Source organism: Volvox carteri (assembly GCF_000143455.1).
Source record: "Volvox carteri f. nagariensis unplaced genomic scaffold VOLCAscaffold_12, whole genome shotgun sequence".
NCBI classification, from domain to species: Eukaryota; Viridiplantae; Chlorophyta; class Chlorophyceae; order Chlamydomonadales; family Volvocaceae; genus Volvox; species Volvox carteri.
In genome coordinates, this window is record NW_003307555.1 from 57804 (window position 1) to 74208 (window position 16405).

General features: G+C 58.3%; 3 protein-coding genes across 3 annotated transcripts in view; 1 reads left to right on the forward strand and 2 right to left on the reverse strand.

Moving 5' to 3' along the window:
* The window catches only part of VOLCADRAFT_116982 (uncharacterized protein), a gene marked incomplete at both ends in the record, with an annotated part of 11538 nt that extends 7844 nt beyond the window's left edge, over nucleotides 1-3694 (reverse strand). Inside the window, 6 exons of the mRNA XM_002948963.1 lie at nucleotides 19-186; nucleotides 497-805; nucleotides 1317-1355; nucleotides 1776-1863; nucleotides 2320-2411; nucleotides 2657-3694. Of these exons, the coding sequence (XP_002949009.1) occupies nucleotides 19-186; nucleotides 497-805; nucleotides 1317-1355; nucleotides 1776-1863; nucleotides 2320-2411; nucleotides 2657-3694 (1734 nt within the window). The remainder of the gene's footprint in view (nucleotides 1-18; nucleotides 187-496; nucleotides 806-1316; nucleotides 1356-1775; nucleotides 1864-2319; nucleotides 2412-2656) is intronic.
* Nucleotides 3695-4707: 1013 nt separating this feature from the next.
* VOLCADRAFT_104092 (uncharacterized protein) lies at nucleotides 4708-9948 on the forward strand (the record flags this gene model as incomplete). The annotated part of the gene is made up of 7 exons (XM_002948861.1): nucleotides 4708-5600; nucleotides 5731-5782; nucleotides 6641-6817; nucleotides 7271-7444; nucleotides 8494-8546; nucleotides 8613-8717; nucleotides 8923-9948. 7 exons carry the CDS (start codon nucleotides 4708-4710, stop codon nucleotides 9071-9073), a joined length of 1605 nt encoding a protein of 534 aa, XP_002948907.1. The 3' UTR covers nucleotides 9074-9948.
* Nucleotides 9949-10162: 214 nt separating this feature from the next.
* VOLCADRAFT_116986 (uncharacterized protein) lies at nucleotides 10163-11891 on the reverse strand (the record flags this gene model as incomplete). The annotated part of the gene is made up of 4 exons (XM_002948964.1): nucleotides 10163-10393; nucleotides 10657-10879; nucleotides 11261-11661; nucleotides 11737-11891. Coding segments are annotated over 4 exons (1008 nt in total), but the record flags the coding sequence as incomplete, so codon positions are not given.
* Nucleotides 11892-16405: the final 4514 nt, after the last annotated feature.

Sequence of the window (16405 nt, forward strand, 5' to 3'; positions counted from 1 at the left end):
CACCTCCCCCCACCCCACCTTGGTCCCAGCCTCCGGCTCTCTCGGGTCCACAAACCCCGTGGGGTGCACCTGCACGTCCTCCAGCCCCACCAGCGCCGCCCCCGCAGCGGCGGCCAGTGACAGACTCTCCCCGCGGGCCCAGGGCCCGTTGGTGGTGGCGAGGTCGGCAGCCTCAGGAGCCACTGACTGGGAGAGGACAGGGGGAGGTGGTGAGAGGGAGGGAGGTAAGACGAACCACTGGCGAATGGAACAGATACCAAAGATAGACAGGGGAAGATAAAGGGGAGGGGAGGGGGAGAGGCAGGGGAGGGGAGGGGAAAGACGAACCACGAACGAGTGGAGGTGCTGCCAGGGCAAGAGTGTACCAGAGAGGGGGAGGGGGAGAGAGGGGGATCGAGGTAAAGTGTCCGGAATTTCAGAGATGAGGTGTGGCGTCTGGGGTATGCGGGGGCTTATCTTCCATCCGTACACTTCCCCCTCCCAGCCCACCCCTCACCCTAATCAGTTCCTTGTTGGCAGCGAACCCCCCCGTCGCCAGTACCAGTGCCCCACATGCCACCACCACCACATGAGTGGAGGTGGAGGTGGAGGTGGGCCTTATTGGGGGGGAAGAGAGGGTGGAGTTATCCCCTGATGTCGACCCCCCGCCACTGCTGATCACACGGCCATCCGGGCCTCCTGCTGCAACCAGCTCCACCGCTGTTACCGCCACCGAGTCGGCTGAGATGGTGGTTGCGGTTAATCCCCCGTTGGCAGTTGTTTCAGTTGTTGTGATTATACGGTGCAGTGCATGACCCTCCAGGACCTGAATGGGGTTGGATGAGGGGGTAGGGTGGAAATCACAACCATGATGATGATGGTGATGATGACGATAATGGTAATGATGATGATTGTGATGATGATGTTAATGGTGTTGTGGCCAAAGCAGCCACACAGCTGCCCCAGGTCATTCGGGAAGTGCGTCACAACGGTCGCAACAGCCGCTGAGGTGTGTGGCACCCCCCCCGCCGATCTCACTTAGCCCGGCTTGCAGCCTTCTGCACAGGTGCTTTCCGAGGCAGACCCCTGACCTTCAACCCCAACATTGACCAGGAGCATGAGGTTATGGCTACCTGCTGAGGTATGGAGGTATAATCACAGTCGTCGGACTTAGGGTTTGCACTCTGGATCGGTGGTGATTGCTTAACCCTCTGTTCTATGGATTTTCGGGTGACTGGACGGCAGCATCAAACCGCCTCACAGGACTATCAGTTCGCGGCAAAAGTAAAAGTAATTATCAAATACGATTGTCCTTGGGGTCCCCGGTTTTAATGGACCCGCGCATTCATGTGGAACTTGTAAATCTTAGCCAGCGGCTGTGAGACCACCCAGGCGTGAGGGAGGGAGGGAGGGAGGGAGGGAGGGAGGGAGGGGGGCGCACTCGGCGGGGCAGACGGAAGTGGAGCCACACACCCGCCCCTGCGCAGCTGCTGTGTTTCAGCCCGGTCAGGGCCCTGCGCGGTGGTAGTCGTCCCTTCTCAGGACGAGCTTTGCCCACACAATGTAACACCCGCCCCGTCAACAGCCAAAACAGTCACCAATATCTTTGTCCTCTGCATGTGGGAGGGGTCATCACCATATGCGACGTGGGAGCAAAACGTCAACCGTGCGGTTTGAGGGGGGGAGGGGATCCCCGCCCACCGCCCAACCGCCCGCCCAGCCAGTGCTAACGGTCCGCAGGCCCCCCCTACGGCCTGATCCCCACCCCACACCTCCCAACCCCCAACCCCGCTTACTCGTATCCTCGGATGCTTCCCGACCGCCTCGATGAGTGAGGACATGATCACCCAGCCCACGTTGGCGCCCCCGGACACGGTGCGGGTCCTGTGTTTGTGTGCATGCATGTGTGTATGTGTGTATGTATGCATGTATGTAGGGGGAGGTGGGGGGTGGAGTGCGGGGATGGAGTTAGGTTGATGGAGAAAAGGGTAGAGACGACGTGTGTAACGGGGGGGAGAAAATGTGACGAGGTAAATGCACCTAAGACAGCCTGTCACATCACGTCATGCCACGCCATGGTGGGGTGGGGGCCACTGTCTGGTCTTTAAAGTACGCAACCACCAACTACAACCATCCAACTAACCAACCGACTCATCCAGAGCTCCTCCGCCCATTGAATCGTTGGCCTTTATTTCACCCTGCCCCCGGCGCTTCCCCCCCCCCTCGGGGTGGGAATCCCCACCCGGCTACGAAACCCCGTCTCAACCCGTCACTTGCCACACATCACTCCCGTCCCAACCCACCAGCTAACCCACCAGCTCCCTCCCCCTCTCCCCCCACCTGGCTACCGAGTGGCCCCCCAGGCGGGTGACCCCCCCCAGAGAGGTCACACCGTGGGCGCTCAGGAAGCCCAGGGCGGCAGGGCTGCTGAGCTGTGGTGGAGGGCAGGGGGGAGGGGAATGGGAGGGGGGAGGGGAAGGAGCTTGACGGAAGGACTGTAAGATGTGTGGGGGCTTTGGGGGGGTTCGGGTAGGAATCCCTTAGGGACCCCACTTCAGGTTGATATCGCTCTCCTCCTCCCCCTCGCCTTCCCCCTGCTCTGCCGCGCATCCAGCGGGCCCTTCCCTTATCACCGTAACCCCTCTCCCCCTCTTTCCCCCCTTCCCCCTCTCCTCACCACCAGCTCCTCCACCAGCTCAGGCCTGCTGGCCCCGCCCCCCGACACCTCCACATCCCGCACAAACACATCAGGCCTGTCCCCCCCCTCCGGGTGGAGCGCATTGATACCGGAGGAGGCCTTCGCGCTGTTGCCGCCCAGCTTGGGCATCTTCTCAACCAGCAACACGTCAACCGAATAGGAGGGAGTCGACACGGCGGCCGAAAGGGCGGCGGCGGCGGAGGCGCCGCACAGTACGGGAAGGCAGGAGGAGGAGGTATTGGCGGGTGTAGCGGACACAGCTCCACCGCCGCTGGCGGCGCTGGCGGCGGAGGCCGCTGCCGCCTCCTCCAGGCACTCTGCGGCCTGCAGCGCAGCCACAAGTCCCGCCAGGCCGCCACCGACCACTACTATTTGAGCAGAAGGGGGGACAGCATGTAGCTGGTGTTGGTGCTGCTGCTGCTGTTGCTGCTGCTGTTGGGTCGCAGCTGATGATGTCATGATGTTGGCGCTACTGATGACGTTATCGCTGGATCCACCGCGAAAGCTGCCTCGCCCAGTTGTGCGTTGATTATGATGCTGTCGCTGATGCTGCTGTTGTTTCTGCTGCTGGAGCTGCTGCTGGGCCTGTTTCACCAAATAGGACCCGGTAGCAATTGACTGCGAACCCGTAGTTGACTTGGCGGGAGATGCGGAGCTACGACTATTACTTCCGGGTTGCGATAGGTCGAAGGAGAAACCTACATCGAGAGAACCGCTGTTTCCGCGGGTCTGGGTGTGGGTAGCAGAATGTGCATGCGCACTATTTTCCTGCGCCTGTTGAGCCTGAGCCTGTGCGGTCACGCCGAGGAGAGTACTGGGTGGAAGCCACGTCCAGAGGGCGATGACGCACCCGAAGCCTAGGAAGGATGCGGCCAACACAAACAGCCAGGAACGGACGCGATGCGCGCTGGATGTTGCACGAAATCCCGAATTGCCGCGGACTTGTTGCCTGTTCATAAACTGTTCGACACCAATGGCGATACCCTTATTCTGTTGCGTGCTGGAGACTCGCCGCATGTATGCCCAGGGTCGTACCGGAGGTGCTTCCGGAGAAAACGATACGTCTGAGTCTGAGGGCAATTATCAATTCATTATCTTTATCTATTACAGTAATTGATGACTCGAAGTCAAAAAACAGATTCCAAATTAATGCGGCGTTCGTCGTCCCGATTTTTCCATGAATGGACGATGAGGTGCGCAAGGAAACAGAGGAGACTTTAGGAGGTAAGCGACTGGCAAATGTTATCCTTGCATATGCATAAAAGAAAACAAATAGACAAATTTGTAAACAATCCAACATAGTCATTCGCGGCGTTATTACTGTAATACGTCTTAAAATTTACATCTTACGTATCCCGAAGCTCGGCGTAAAGCAAAAACAAGTACTATAATTCATAAATGATTTATTTATATCTCTACGGGTAGGCATACTTGCCGAACATAGGAAACACTTACCGCGACGCTGGACTCTTGACGTCCTTGACATTCACCAAGCCTGCCGCGCGACCAGCATAAATACACTTACTCGAAGCTTTCTTCAGCTTATGCATTCCTCAAAAGAAAGCAAAATATTTCTCAAAATCTTGTCTCGGCCCCGCAGAACTCGCAGAGTCTCCCATGTACTCCTCCCCGCATCCATGTCTGCCCTCCACGGGAAACGTTCGCCCATACCGATGAGAACACGTTCATAGCTAATGAATGTAGTCCTTCGCCCAACCCTCGATTTCCCAAAAACATTGCCGTACAAACCGCTGTCACAACCGGTGGCAAATCTGCCATGTTTATTATACTGTGCTTTACGTAACTCTCTTCTGCCGTTCCATATGTCACGTTAACCTGCTGCTGCGCTGCCGCATCCGGCCTTCAACTTTAAGGCTGAACTTGAGCTTGTGTCAAAAGCCACAAAATATTTTTTTAAGCAATAGATCACTGAGCCATGGCGTGACACTGCGTAGCAGTTTTTATGCTCGACGTGCAAATAGCATCACACGAAGGCACGGACGCAGGGCTCCTCCACTTGACAATACGATATGGCGGCACCGCTTCTCGACCCTCTGGTTAGCAAGATCCATCAAACCACGACGACTCTTAGCCGTGCGACGGGCATTTTGCGCAGCGCATTCCCCGGAGAGCATTTCGCCGACAAGGGCCTCGCAGTCCAGCTCCCCCGCAGCGATGTGCCAACCTACATCCTGCCGAACCAGAATCCACAGCCATGGGAGCTGATGCCCATGAAAGCTGCTGCGATGGCACAATACCCCAACTTCTTCAACTACAGCTGCGTCTTTTTCGGCTCGCTCAAACGCGATGTCCTCAACGGCTTGCCCTTCTGCCTGCTGCGCCCCACCCGCCTGTCCATCGACCTCTCCAAGGTTGTCCGCAATCTCGGCATCGTCGACGGCTTCGAACTGGTCCAGCGTCGCGACCGGCTACGTCCGTACGACTTTGTCTGGACACCGGAACAGCCCGAACCAGAGGACATGTACGACGTGGCTCTCTTCCCCCATCGCCGCATCCGCCTGCACCTCCGTACGGACATGTTCAGCCTGCGCCCCCATCCCGGCTCCCAACGGGGATCTGGGTCACCCGCGCAGATGCCGTTGTCAGCGCAGCTAGCCCCTGCGGCGGGTCTGCTGCCGTTCTCCACCAAGAATATCAGCAAGGCCTCCCAGCCGGTGCTGATGTATCCGCGGCAGATGGAGGCGGCACGGCAGCGGTTGCCCGCCGGCATCCTGATATGCTACCACCACGAGCTGGGCCTTATCACAGACGCCGTGGCGGAGCTGTACGACGTGCCGGCGTTGGTAGCGGCGCACGTGGCGTTGCCCATGTCCCACGTGGCCCAGATCCGAGGCGCCCTACGGCTGAAGGCGAAGGCGGAGGCGGGGACACCGCTGCGCCACGTCACACCCCTAAAGGTGAGGTGAGGGTGGGGTGCGGGACGCTCAGGGGGGTAAGGTAAGTAAGGACAAAGACAGCGTACGCAGACGCGACCTGAACTCGAACCCAGCGGCTGCCATCCTGCCCACCACACAGCCCCCTCCCCCCTGGAGAGCAACTCCGCCGCAACTCAGCGAGGCCCCACGTACGGTGGAATACCACACGGTACGGATGCAGCCCGCCACAGCTCCTGCGGATGCAAAAGCCCCCGGCGAGCGACCTAAAGACGCAACGCACGTACACACAGACATGCTCCTTTCTACCATACGTACATACATACATACATACATACATACATACATACATACATACATACATACATACATACATACATACATACATAATACATACATACATACATACATACATACATACATACATACATACATAATACATACATACATACATACAAGCAAGCATTATACACATTATACAGAGTTATAAGCGATATTCCCTCGGATACGCAACTGTCCGTCGGCAAACGCACATGAAGTACTTGGGGGCGCAAGTTCGTATTCTCAGAGCTCAGATGCAGTGATGGGGTAGAAGGGAGAGGGTAGAATGGCCGGGGGAGGGACGTGGCACCCGCAGACACGGGAGAGATAAAAGGAAAGCGCTCAAGTGTGGGGCAAAGCAGGGCAGGGCAAAGCAGGGCAGGGCGCCATCACGGGATGGGTGCTCGGGACTACATCGCGCGTCCCATCACAACCAGCCCCCACGCGCCACGCCTGACACCTGCCAGCTATCACAATTGGACGCCATAACATCCCGCCCATTTCGTCATCCCATCTCACACATCTCAACACCAGCATGTGCCTTGCCCCCACAGGGGCCCCTGCCGCCGCCGCAGTGATGGGGGGGGCGATGATCGGTACTTTAGCACGTGTGTGGCTGGGCCTGAGGTTAAGCTCGGTGTGGGGCGAGGGGACACGACTCCCGCACTTCCATCGCCAGTGTATCGTCCCCCAACATCATTTCCTGTGCCGTCACTTCCTTTCCCCGCCTTCTACCCCATATCTCCAGTCTTGGAACATGGTGGAGCTGATTCGACAGCGAGTGGCGGAACGACAAGCAGCACTGGCGGCCGCCACCTCCCCTTCCACCTTGCCTGGGGTTTCGGAGGGTGAGGGATGGGTGGGGAGCTCTCCGGCGGCGGCGAGACAGGAGCTTTTGGAGGCCGCCCGGGTGCAGCAGGAAGAGGTAGGGATGGGGGTGGGGGTGTAACGCAGCCGTTAGGACGAGGAGAGTAATCAGGACCACGGGAGGAGGAGGAGGAGGAGGAGGAGGAGAGCATATGGTGGTTAGGTTGGAAATCAATGTGCGCACGTGCGCCACAGACACGTAAGCAGGTGGTTTCGTGTATTCACTGTTATCCGTGTGTCCATATGTGCATTGCGTAATGCGTTGCGGCCCTCAATCGTTGCTGCCCTCAACCGGCCCCCCTCCACCTCACCACCCCTCACTAAGATCCACCCTCACAACCTTGGACAGTGAAACCGCATCTGGGCAGGTCGCGGGCTCTGCCTCTGAGAGCTCTGAAAGTCTGTGGCCGTTTCCCCCTCCCCCCGCTGCATCCTCCCTTTACCCGTTAGTTGTTTTAGGGTTTTAGGGTTCCTCCACTCACCGCCACATCCGCCCCTCCCGTACCCCCAGGCCCGTAAGCAGCTAAGTGCCGCTCTCGACGCGGCCATAGAGATGGAGGACGGGTTACTTGCCTGGCAGCTGATCCGGAGCGGGACGTTGGGGGGACCTCGAGGAGCAGCTGCGAGGCCGGGGGGGCCCGCACCGCCGTCCTCGTCGCAGTCGGCGGCGGCCGGAGAGGAACCCGTGGGGCGTCAGGCTGCACGGGAGCAGGGCCACCATTACCAGCAGCAGCCGCACCAGCAGCAGCAGCGGCGGCGGCCGCCCCAGGAGCAGCGGCAGGGGGGCCCATGGCAGCAGCGGCCGCAGGGACAGCGGCAGGAGGGGAGACCGCGGGAGAGGCAATGAGTGGCTGCTTGCGTTGGCCGAGTGCCGAATGTTTGTCCGATGATGCGCTCCCCACCCCACCCCCGGTGCGTCCTACTCCTCCACGGGGGCTTCCCCAGTTGACCTGCTGGTGGTGGTGCTGGTGGTGGTGGTGGTGGTGGTAGTGGTGGCGTGTACGGTAGAGGACGGTGAACGTGCTGGTGGAGGTGATGGAGGTGGAGGTTGCACGTCAGTGATACAGCAGACTGGGATAAGGACGGTGGAGGAGCCCTGGCTGGCTGGCTGGCTGGCTGGCTGGCTGGGGGCCCTGTGCTGCCTCCTTCTAGGCGGATGGATGCCATGGTGCGGGCGTCTCTGTTTGGTGGTCTTAGCTGGGGGGGGGCTTACGGCTTTCCGAGAGAGGAGGACTTGGAGGGGGAAGGCGGCCAGTCAGGACTCGGGAGCCTGCAGTACTGGTTGCTGCTCCGCTGCCTGCTTGGATGCCGCATGAACCCCGAATGCCCGGGTGAGGTGAAAGGCTTCCAGTTGGGGAGTTGGGAGCTTTGCGGGAGGGGGGAGCGAAAGATTGCGTGAAGGATATATCTATAACGTTTAACGCAACATTTATATGCGCGCAAAACGCTCCGAAACCTGCCGGGACTTTTTCCTTTCTGCACTTTTCCTTTGCCAACGGCTTTCGCTCCCGAGGGTGGCAGATGTTTTTAAAGTCTGGGAGCTAATAGGAAATAGGGAACGGATGAGCTGTAATGCAGCTGGATGGATCTGGGGGGGTTATATGACGCCAAGACAAGAAGGGAAACCCAAGTGTCGGCGTCCAAAAGTTCCAAACTGCTGGAGCTGGGGTGCGAGGGCGCCTGTGCGTGTGTGTTCGTGCTGGGAGGCTCATCTTATCACACACACGCACACAGGTGGCAAAGGGTCCGGCAGTTCTCAATAGGAAGGCCACTCAGCCAGCTGACGAGTGAGACGAGGGGCTCCTCTTCGCCTTTCTGGCCCCGACTGCCCCCCGCTCCACACACTCAACTAGGGCACAGTCACGCATAGAGGCATCCGCTCTGATTATCAGACCCCACATAGCACATGAGTATCACCTTCACGGGCTTCTGGGTGTATTGCTGTATTGCTGCTCAAGGTGCGCGTTCTCTTGTTAAGGATCCCAGTAGTGCAGTGTACGGCAGTCCGTTGTGGCCCATGATGGCTGGGGTATTTAATCTCTCGGGGTCTATCTGGGGCTCTCGCTGTGATAGAAGCGATTACGATTACTGCATTGACAAGTAAAACCAGGCGCCACTGGTCGTTACACCGAGACAGCAGTAACCCCCGGGGCCACTCCCCAGGGAAGGCAGAGGGGGACCCGTCACAAGGCGCACGCAGCCGTACGGCACTTCATTTGACCTGTACGAGATGTACGGCGCCAATGAGCTTTTTCAACCCAATTCGACGCGGGCACTAGACCGAGCGGGCCGAGGGTTGCAGCATTGCGGCTGAGACGCCCTCCCCAGCCCACCCCAGACCCCAGACACACAGGCACACCGGTGCTTTCTCCAAGCACAGCCCTAAAACACGGGCGGCACGCAGCGGCCAGTTACCATGTGCGCTATACCCCTTCAGCTACCGCCGCCATCAGCCAGCACGACCTACTACGGCCTTCGTACAAAGCTTAATTAGAGGCCAATTTTGAACCTGTCATCGCGCCAATATCCTAATTTGTCGCAAAAGCGCCAAATAATGAATTGGGCCTGAAATATAAAGAACATATGTAATTATAAGATTCCGACAATCGGACACTAGGTACGGATCACGTACAGGTACGGGAAACAGTCATGCATCATCTCCCCCTAGACGGTGACAAGGGGGACTTAAAAAATCGTCTAAGAGGGGGGGAGTGTCGTACTCCTTCCCGCCGGCGCTGTCATAAATGTCCTGCGACCGACCCCTAAAAACGGCTCAAGAGCTCCCACCTAGCTGCTGCGTCGTACGGCCCTGGGTAAAATCCAAGCTTCCCAGTACAACCAATCCTATTTGTCATTTAAGATGTCGTACAGGTGCAACAAGATTGCTGGAAGGAGGACGATGAAGGGAAAGGAAGGGGAAGGAATAAAAACCCCAAACCCTAGCCGTATGGCACGCGCACAATCAGCTGCATGTGTACGGCAGACCCTCAAACGCCCGGCACGACGCCCGCTATCATCCTCAGCTAGCTATCCAGTTACTAGTTCCCCCCCACCCCCCGCGGCTGCCCGCCACCCCGTCAGGTGCGACCCAGTATATAGGGAAATATACACAGCAAAGGCGCACATATAAACAGGCAACATCTGATCAAATGCTTCAGCTCACCACAGATGGCTTGAGTCTCTCAAAATCTATCCCGTACGGCACACAGCAAAACCATGCCACCAGGGTATCGTATATTCCTGCAACCGGAGAACCGTCCGTTGTCCCCTCTGTCTCCCCCCCTCTCTTACATGGGGAGCAATAGATCCTCCCAAAGTACCGAACGCTGGACGGGGTCCTGGGGTTTCCTTATTAAACACAGACATGTGCAGGTGCTGGCGGCGGCGGCGGGTGGTTCAGCCGCTACCTAGAAGAGCCCGGTGTGGCGCCCGTGGGGCAGCAGGTCTGTGCGCCGTCATAGAGCGCGTAGGTGCAGCTGCCGGAGCTCTCCCCCAGTCGGCAAAACCTGCCCAGGGTGTCGCAGGGTCCGTCCTTACGCAGCTCAATGCAGAGCTGCTTGGGTCGGGAGGCCACCTCATCCCGCGAGTAGTTGAGCTTGGTCAGTCGGAATGTGCCACCCTGGTCCCAGGTGACCTGCGTGGGCGTGTGTGTATGTGTGTGTAGCGAGGGGCGAGGGGGAGAAGAGCATGACACCGGGGAGGGCAGGGAGCGGACCTAAACACAGCACGGTGGGGCACAGGGGTATGGAAGTTTGAAATGGGGGGGTGAAGATTTCGACATCATGAACAAAACACGAGAGGCGTCCTACCCCCCCCCCTTCCCCTCAGTCCCCACATCCCTTCCATCCTAGCTCGGAACACCTCCGGTTCTGCATACATATATACATATGTACGTACCGGGTACGACACCTTGTCGACGTAGGCCCTGACACTGCCTCGGCATGTGTCATAGCTCCACCAGTCAACTCGAAGCAGATTGGACGAGCAACAGGAAGACGAGGGGTCGGCGCAGGTGGAGGACTCCAGTGAAAAGCAGTACACATTACCACCAGAAATTGTACGACTGAGTACGGGTGCAGCTAGGCGAAAGGGCATCAGGCCGCTGGTTTGGTTGCAGTTGCTGAGGGGCATCAGAGGGCGTAAAGGGAGGGCGCGAGGGCCCGAGGTAAGGCGGCGGAGATTAGGGGGGGTCTTGAGGAACCTCACGAGCTGCGGGGAGGGGTGTGAGGGCTGCGGTCTGAACGGTGTGAGGGCTGCGGATAAGTGCAGAATTTAGGCCAGCAGTGTTGGCAGTGGGCTCAATATGGCTTTCAGCTCGCGGCGTCATAACAACCAAGTTAAGCCGGCTTTGGACAGCTCTTAACGACGGCTACACCCCAAATCCGCGAACCTCAAGCTCAACATGCTTAGCAATGCAGCGGAGCTCGGTTAGTGGTTAGCTGCAGAGGGAGATGAAGCACAAAAGTGGAAATTGTGCGGAGGAAAATCCCATGTTTCTCACCTGGTGTACGGAAAGGTTCCCGTGTACGGCGCCGGACGCCGGGACTGAGCAGAGCTGCTGCTGCTGGCGCTGCTGCTGCCGGTGATGGCAGCGGCGGCCCTGACATGCGCCTTGGGCGGTGGGGGCGGTGGCGGGGGAGGGATGCTGACGCCGGGAATGAGCGGTACGGCGGGGGGCGGCGGCGGCGGCAGACTCAGCTTGTTGACCGGGCAGCACTTGTGCGGAATGGCCGACTGACCGACTGCATAGGTGCAGCTGCCGTCACCCTCCGGGCAGAGAGCCGCCATGTTGGGACATGGATCCCGAAGCGTGATGCAAATCTTGGCGCCGGTGGCATTAGTGGTGGTCAGGTTGAGGCGGGGCAGCTTGAAAAGGGCCATGTCACGGGCGAGGCCGTACACCTCGAAGGTGGGGGTGGGCGCGGGAAGGCCGTTCACGGTTACAGATCGTATGGCCCGGCGGCAAGTAGGCCGAACCCGGATTTCCAGTTTGTAAAAGTCGGCCTGGCTGCAGCAGGGCTCCTCCGCGGGGCAGCGCTGAACGGGGGCGACGGTGAAGCAAATGCGCTGTCCATTGGCCGAGGGGGAGGTGGTGTACAAGGGCTCCAGCTTAAAGGGGCTCAGGCTGGCGTCTGTTTGGCAGGGGTAGTTGGGGAAGACGTTGCCAAAGGACGGCTGGAAGAGGGTCCTGCGGGTGGAGCCGGGAAATGGGTTGATGGTGGGCGGATGATTGGTTGGACGATTGCGTGGAAGTTTGGATGTTGGGGTGTCAGATGCTGAACAAGTAAGCTGTCGATAGCAAGCGTAGGAGCGGTCGCGTGGATTAAGGGTGGTCCATGGAAATGGCTACGGATGGCCAAAACAGTGAAACGCCTTCTCGGCTTAAGTTGCATTCTCTCATTCATTAATGAATCAATGGGTTATGCTTCTAAAAGGCAATATTCATGTTCTACACATGATCGCAGGTTAACCTAGATGAAACGGCCCTGGTTTAACGGAAAGCGACATTCAAGGTTATAAAACTTGATGATCAGCCACGCATTCGCAGATATGAATCAACATAATTTCTCGAGTGTGGCTCTCCTGCTTGTCCCTTACTAAGTGACATATAGTACCCACCGCCGGCCGTCCACGACATTCCCGATGAAGAAGCAAATGCATAGAAGCGGGAGGATTGTGAAGCTCCGCATGATTATTTCTAGATTAATGAATCTGTGAGAAATTCGTGTGAAACGGTGACGGAGGCCGGGTAACTGTCAGCTGCGACAGGGCAGCTTTGTGACTGTCTAAACCAATGAGGCTGGCCCAGGCCCAAAAACCTATCTATGCATCAAGTTGAAATATAGCTGATAGGGGGATATTTCTGACACCCTACCGCTATGAGAGTGGGAGAAAGATGAGCAGTGCACAGAGCTCGTGGTGTATCAAGCTGAGACTACTCAATCCCTAAATATGTGCTACTGTAATTATGATATTGAAATTGCTTCCTTCTGGCCGGCGTTGCCCGATAAAGTTGATAACGTGTAACGAGCGCCAAAGGCTAGGCGGCACAGCCCAAGGAGGGATGTAGGAACCTCCTGGCACTGACTTGGTGACAAGCTGCCAGGAGATACTCTTGGCTTTAGACCCTTTTCGGAGGACGATCCGTAGCGGTCCGTTATTCCGTTGTCGCGCTACTGCAGCCCGCCGCTTCATGTTGTACCTTCACACTGCTATGAGGTAATAACGCCAAAACCATGTAGAAATTACTGTCAAACATGTAGAATCTTATGTTTTGACGTGTGAAGATATCCTTGCGAAAACATAATTACAACGGATTATCCGAACTGACATCGGAGATCGTATGTTAAACTTGTCGGTTTATGTATTTTTATGTATATACATAAGTGTGGTCACGATGTTTGCATCTCATGCCCGCCGTTGATCGTAACGATTATGGAAGCGAGTAATGCAATCCGGGAAAACTGCGATCGCCCTAACAACCAGTCAAATAGCGGCTAAAACTTCTTGAGCTGAGCCATGCCAGGTGTTGAACGTAGGTCAACGCCCGCAGGGGTCAAACTCACTTGCATACATCGACAAATTATGCAATGTCTATGTTCCTGGCAGACCAGATGCAAAGGTTGTTACGTTAATGATGGCGGCACTTGGCTTGTTACGTTAATGATGGCGGCACCACCAGCTGAATGGCGTGGGGCGCCCTGTTCATCGCCCCCGCCCTAACCGCGCACACGAACCCCTCCCCCCTTCGCAACCTGCGCTAATCCTTAGAACATCCTCATAGAAAACACCGTCACCTCGTTGCTTTGCACTTGTTGGGTATGATTGTATGATTATGATGAGCGGCATCCCCCAGGGGCCCTATCGCAACACGAGAACCGACATGAGCACGCACCGGCGCCCCCCATCACCAAGCACAGCGGCAAAAGCATGAGCCGAGCGAGACCTCCGAAGCTCAGTGCGAGAGAGAGAGGAACTGGGAGTGTACGGACCGTACGGGGAGCTGACTGGCTCGACCGCGCTTCACTGTCCCCTTTGGCTCACTGTTGCATACGTCATCCTACAAGCCACCGGAGAGAGAGTGATGCCACCACGGACTAGCTGTGTTGAGATCTGCGGCTGCCGGGGGCCCCCCGGGGCCGACCCCCTACCCCCCGCGGACGAGTAAAACATCTCCTCCGTTTATCGAACCCCTCAATTCGACTGACGGATTTTTTCGTCCTTTCTTGGTCATAACACTGCTCTAGGTCCGGAAGCCCTCTCACCCGCCATCACCGCCACCGCCACCACGCGAGGACGATGAGCCCAACACCCGACTAGGGACTACCATAAACACTGCTGCTGCTGCCGACGTTCCGTCAGTCAGTTAATTAGTTGGTTGGTAGCGTAGGGTAACGGCTACACAGTACTATAGTTAAGGGATTACGAAAGCATGATAACGACTAGGAAATTCTTCCGACCGAGTCTCCCAACCTGAGCTTCCCCCGCTTCTCCTCCTCCTAAGGGGGACCCCATTACTGCTCCAGGGGAGCCCCTACCCCCCAAGGCCCCTCAGAAACGGTTGTACTACAACTGCTTTAACAATACTGCTTTACTATTACAGTTCTGTACTTCATGTACGTCAGTTCTCACTCTCATCTCCAGGTAAATACACAGCATCATTTTCCTGCCGTGTCATGTCAGATCATTCCGCGAACCTCAGCGACAACAAAAACTCGTTGTGTCACGTGTGGCATTACGAAATGCGCCATTCACCGCCCACAGGACCAGATACGGAGGAGGGAGGAAGGACGTGGGGGCCAACCCCCCACCCTAGGGGGGTTCTTTCTTTTGATGTTGCGGTTCTAGGAGGTTTTGTTCCTTTCTGCGGCTCAGCGATTAAGGAGCCTCAGCCCCGGGAAATCAATACTCGGCTTGTATGATGTTGTTACAGGGGGTTAAGCTTCACCATCGGCCCCCTTTCCCGAGGCAGTCCCTGCTCTCCTCTGCGAGAGGGGCACCCTAATCCATTCACCCCATCCGATTTCAGAATGTATTCGTTGGGTTCAGCAACTCACCAGCAGCATCCAACCAAATCTAGCGGATCAACGACGCCTCAACTTAGTTCCTGGTCCGCTCGCAAGTAATGTACGGCAGCTAAGGCATCGCAGCGGGGGCCCCCATTCCCCCCCCTCCGTCGCAACGTTGACACCGGGGTCAACATTACACATCAGCCACACGGCCCCCGCAGACGCCCCATGTGTAGCCACTCAGAAACTGGGGCGACGTTACATACATACGTACATACGTGCAGTCTCAAGGTTTTCCTCTCCCCTCCAATCCAGCAACACTCCCGAGCACACTCGGGTGATACCGACCCCATGCGGCACCTACAACACCCCCGGCCCCCATGCCCCCACAGCGAGGGAGACGCATCCAGACACACACACACACACACACACACACGCGCGCAGGTACCTTGGCAATCTATAGTAGCCATGGCCTCACGTGTTGTACGACAATATCTCCCCGCTGCACTCTCTTCACCTCATACACACACACCTCACAAACGCCATCGGCAACCCCGTGATCCCGACTTAGGGCTCCCCGGCTCCGACCACCCCCACCCCCACCCCCACCCCGCCCTTGGCTCTGGCTCTGGCTCTGCCGGACAGGACTGTGGCCCCCCGTCCACCTCCTCTCCCTCCCTTTCCCCCCACAGCCCTTAGCCTGAAGCTGCGCCCCCTCCTCTCCCCCCTCCCCCCCCCCTCCTCCCCCGCCCCCTCCTCGTCCCCCTCCCGCCCCGCCCCTCCCCGGGTAGCGGCGGCGCGGAGCGCCCCTTGCGTCGCCCCCTTGGCCCCAAGCCGCTGCCGCCGCTGCCGCCGCTGCCGCCGCTGCCGCCGCTACTGCTGCTACTGCTGCTGCTACTGCTGCTACTGCTGCTACTGCTGCTACTGCTACTATCACTGCTGCTGCCAGTGTCGAGGCCTGCGCCTGCTTGGGAGCTCTGCTGCCGGCAGCGGCGGGGCCGCTCAGACCCCCACCGGGTAGTGCTACCCCCTCCACCTTCCGGGTGCTGCTGCTGCGGCGGCGGCGGCGGCGGCTGTAGTTGCGGGTGGTTGCCTTCAGCAAGTCCGGGACCTCGCAGCCGTTTACGGCCCGGATAAACTCCACCACCGCGATCATCATTGCTGCTCCTTTTCCTCCGCCTGCTGCTGCTACGACCTGCAACTACTGCTACTGCAGCTACTGCCTGCTCAGCCTCCGCCTCTTTGCCCTCCGTGCCCGGCTCCTGCTGCGGCTGCAGATCCCCCTCCTGCTCCTCCTCCTCCTGCTCCTCCCCCTCCTCCTCTGACTCCGGGCGATCAGATTCCTCCGAGGTTTCCTGAAGGACCCCCGCCTCCTCCTCCTCCTCCGCCCCCTCGCAGGCATCCGGCCCCTCCACACGCCCCCCGACCCGACCTCTTCTTCCACCCGCCACATGACACCTCAGCCGCCTTCGACCCTCCGCACGACCTTCGACCGGCTGTCGCCTGGCGCGATGCCGCCGGGGGGAGATATCGCCGCCGTCGTCACTCTGGCCGCCGCTACTGCCCTCACCCCCACTGCCTAGGCCATCGCTACTGCTCGGCCCCCCGCCCCCACTGGCCCCGTACCGGGGGGGCCG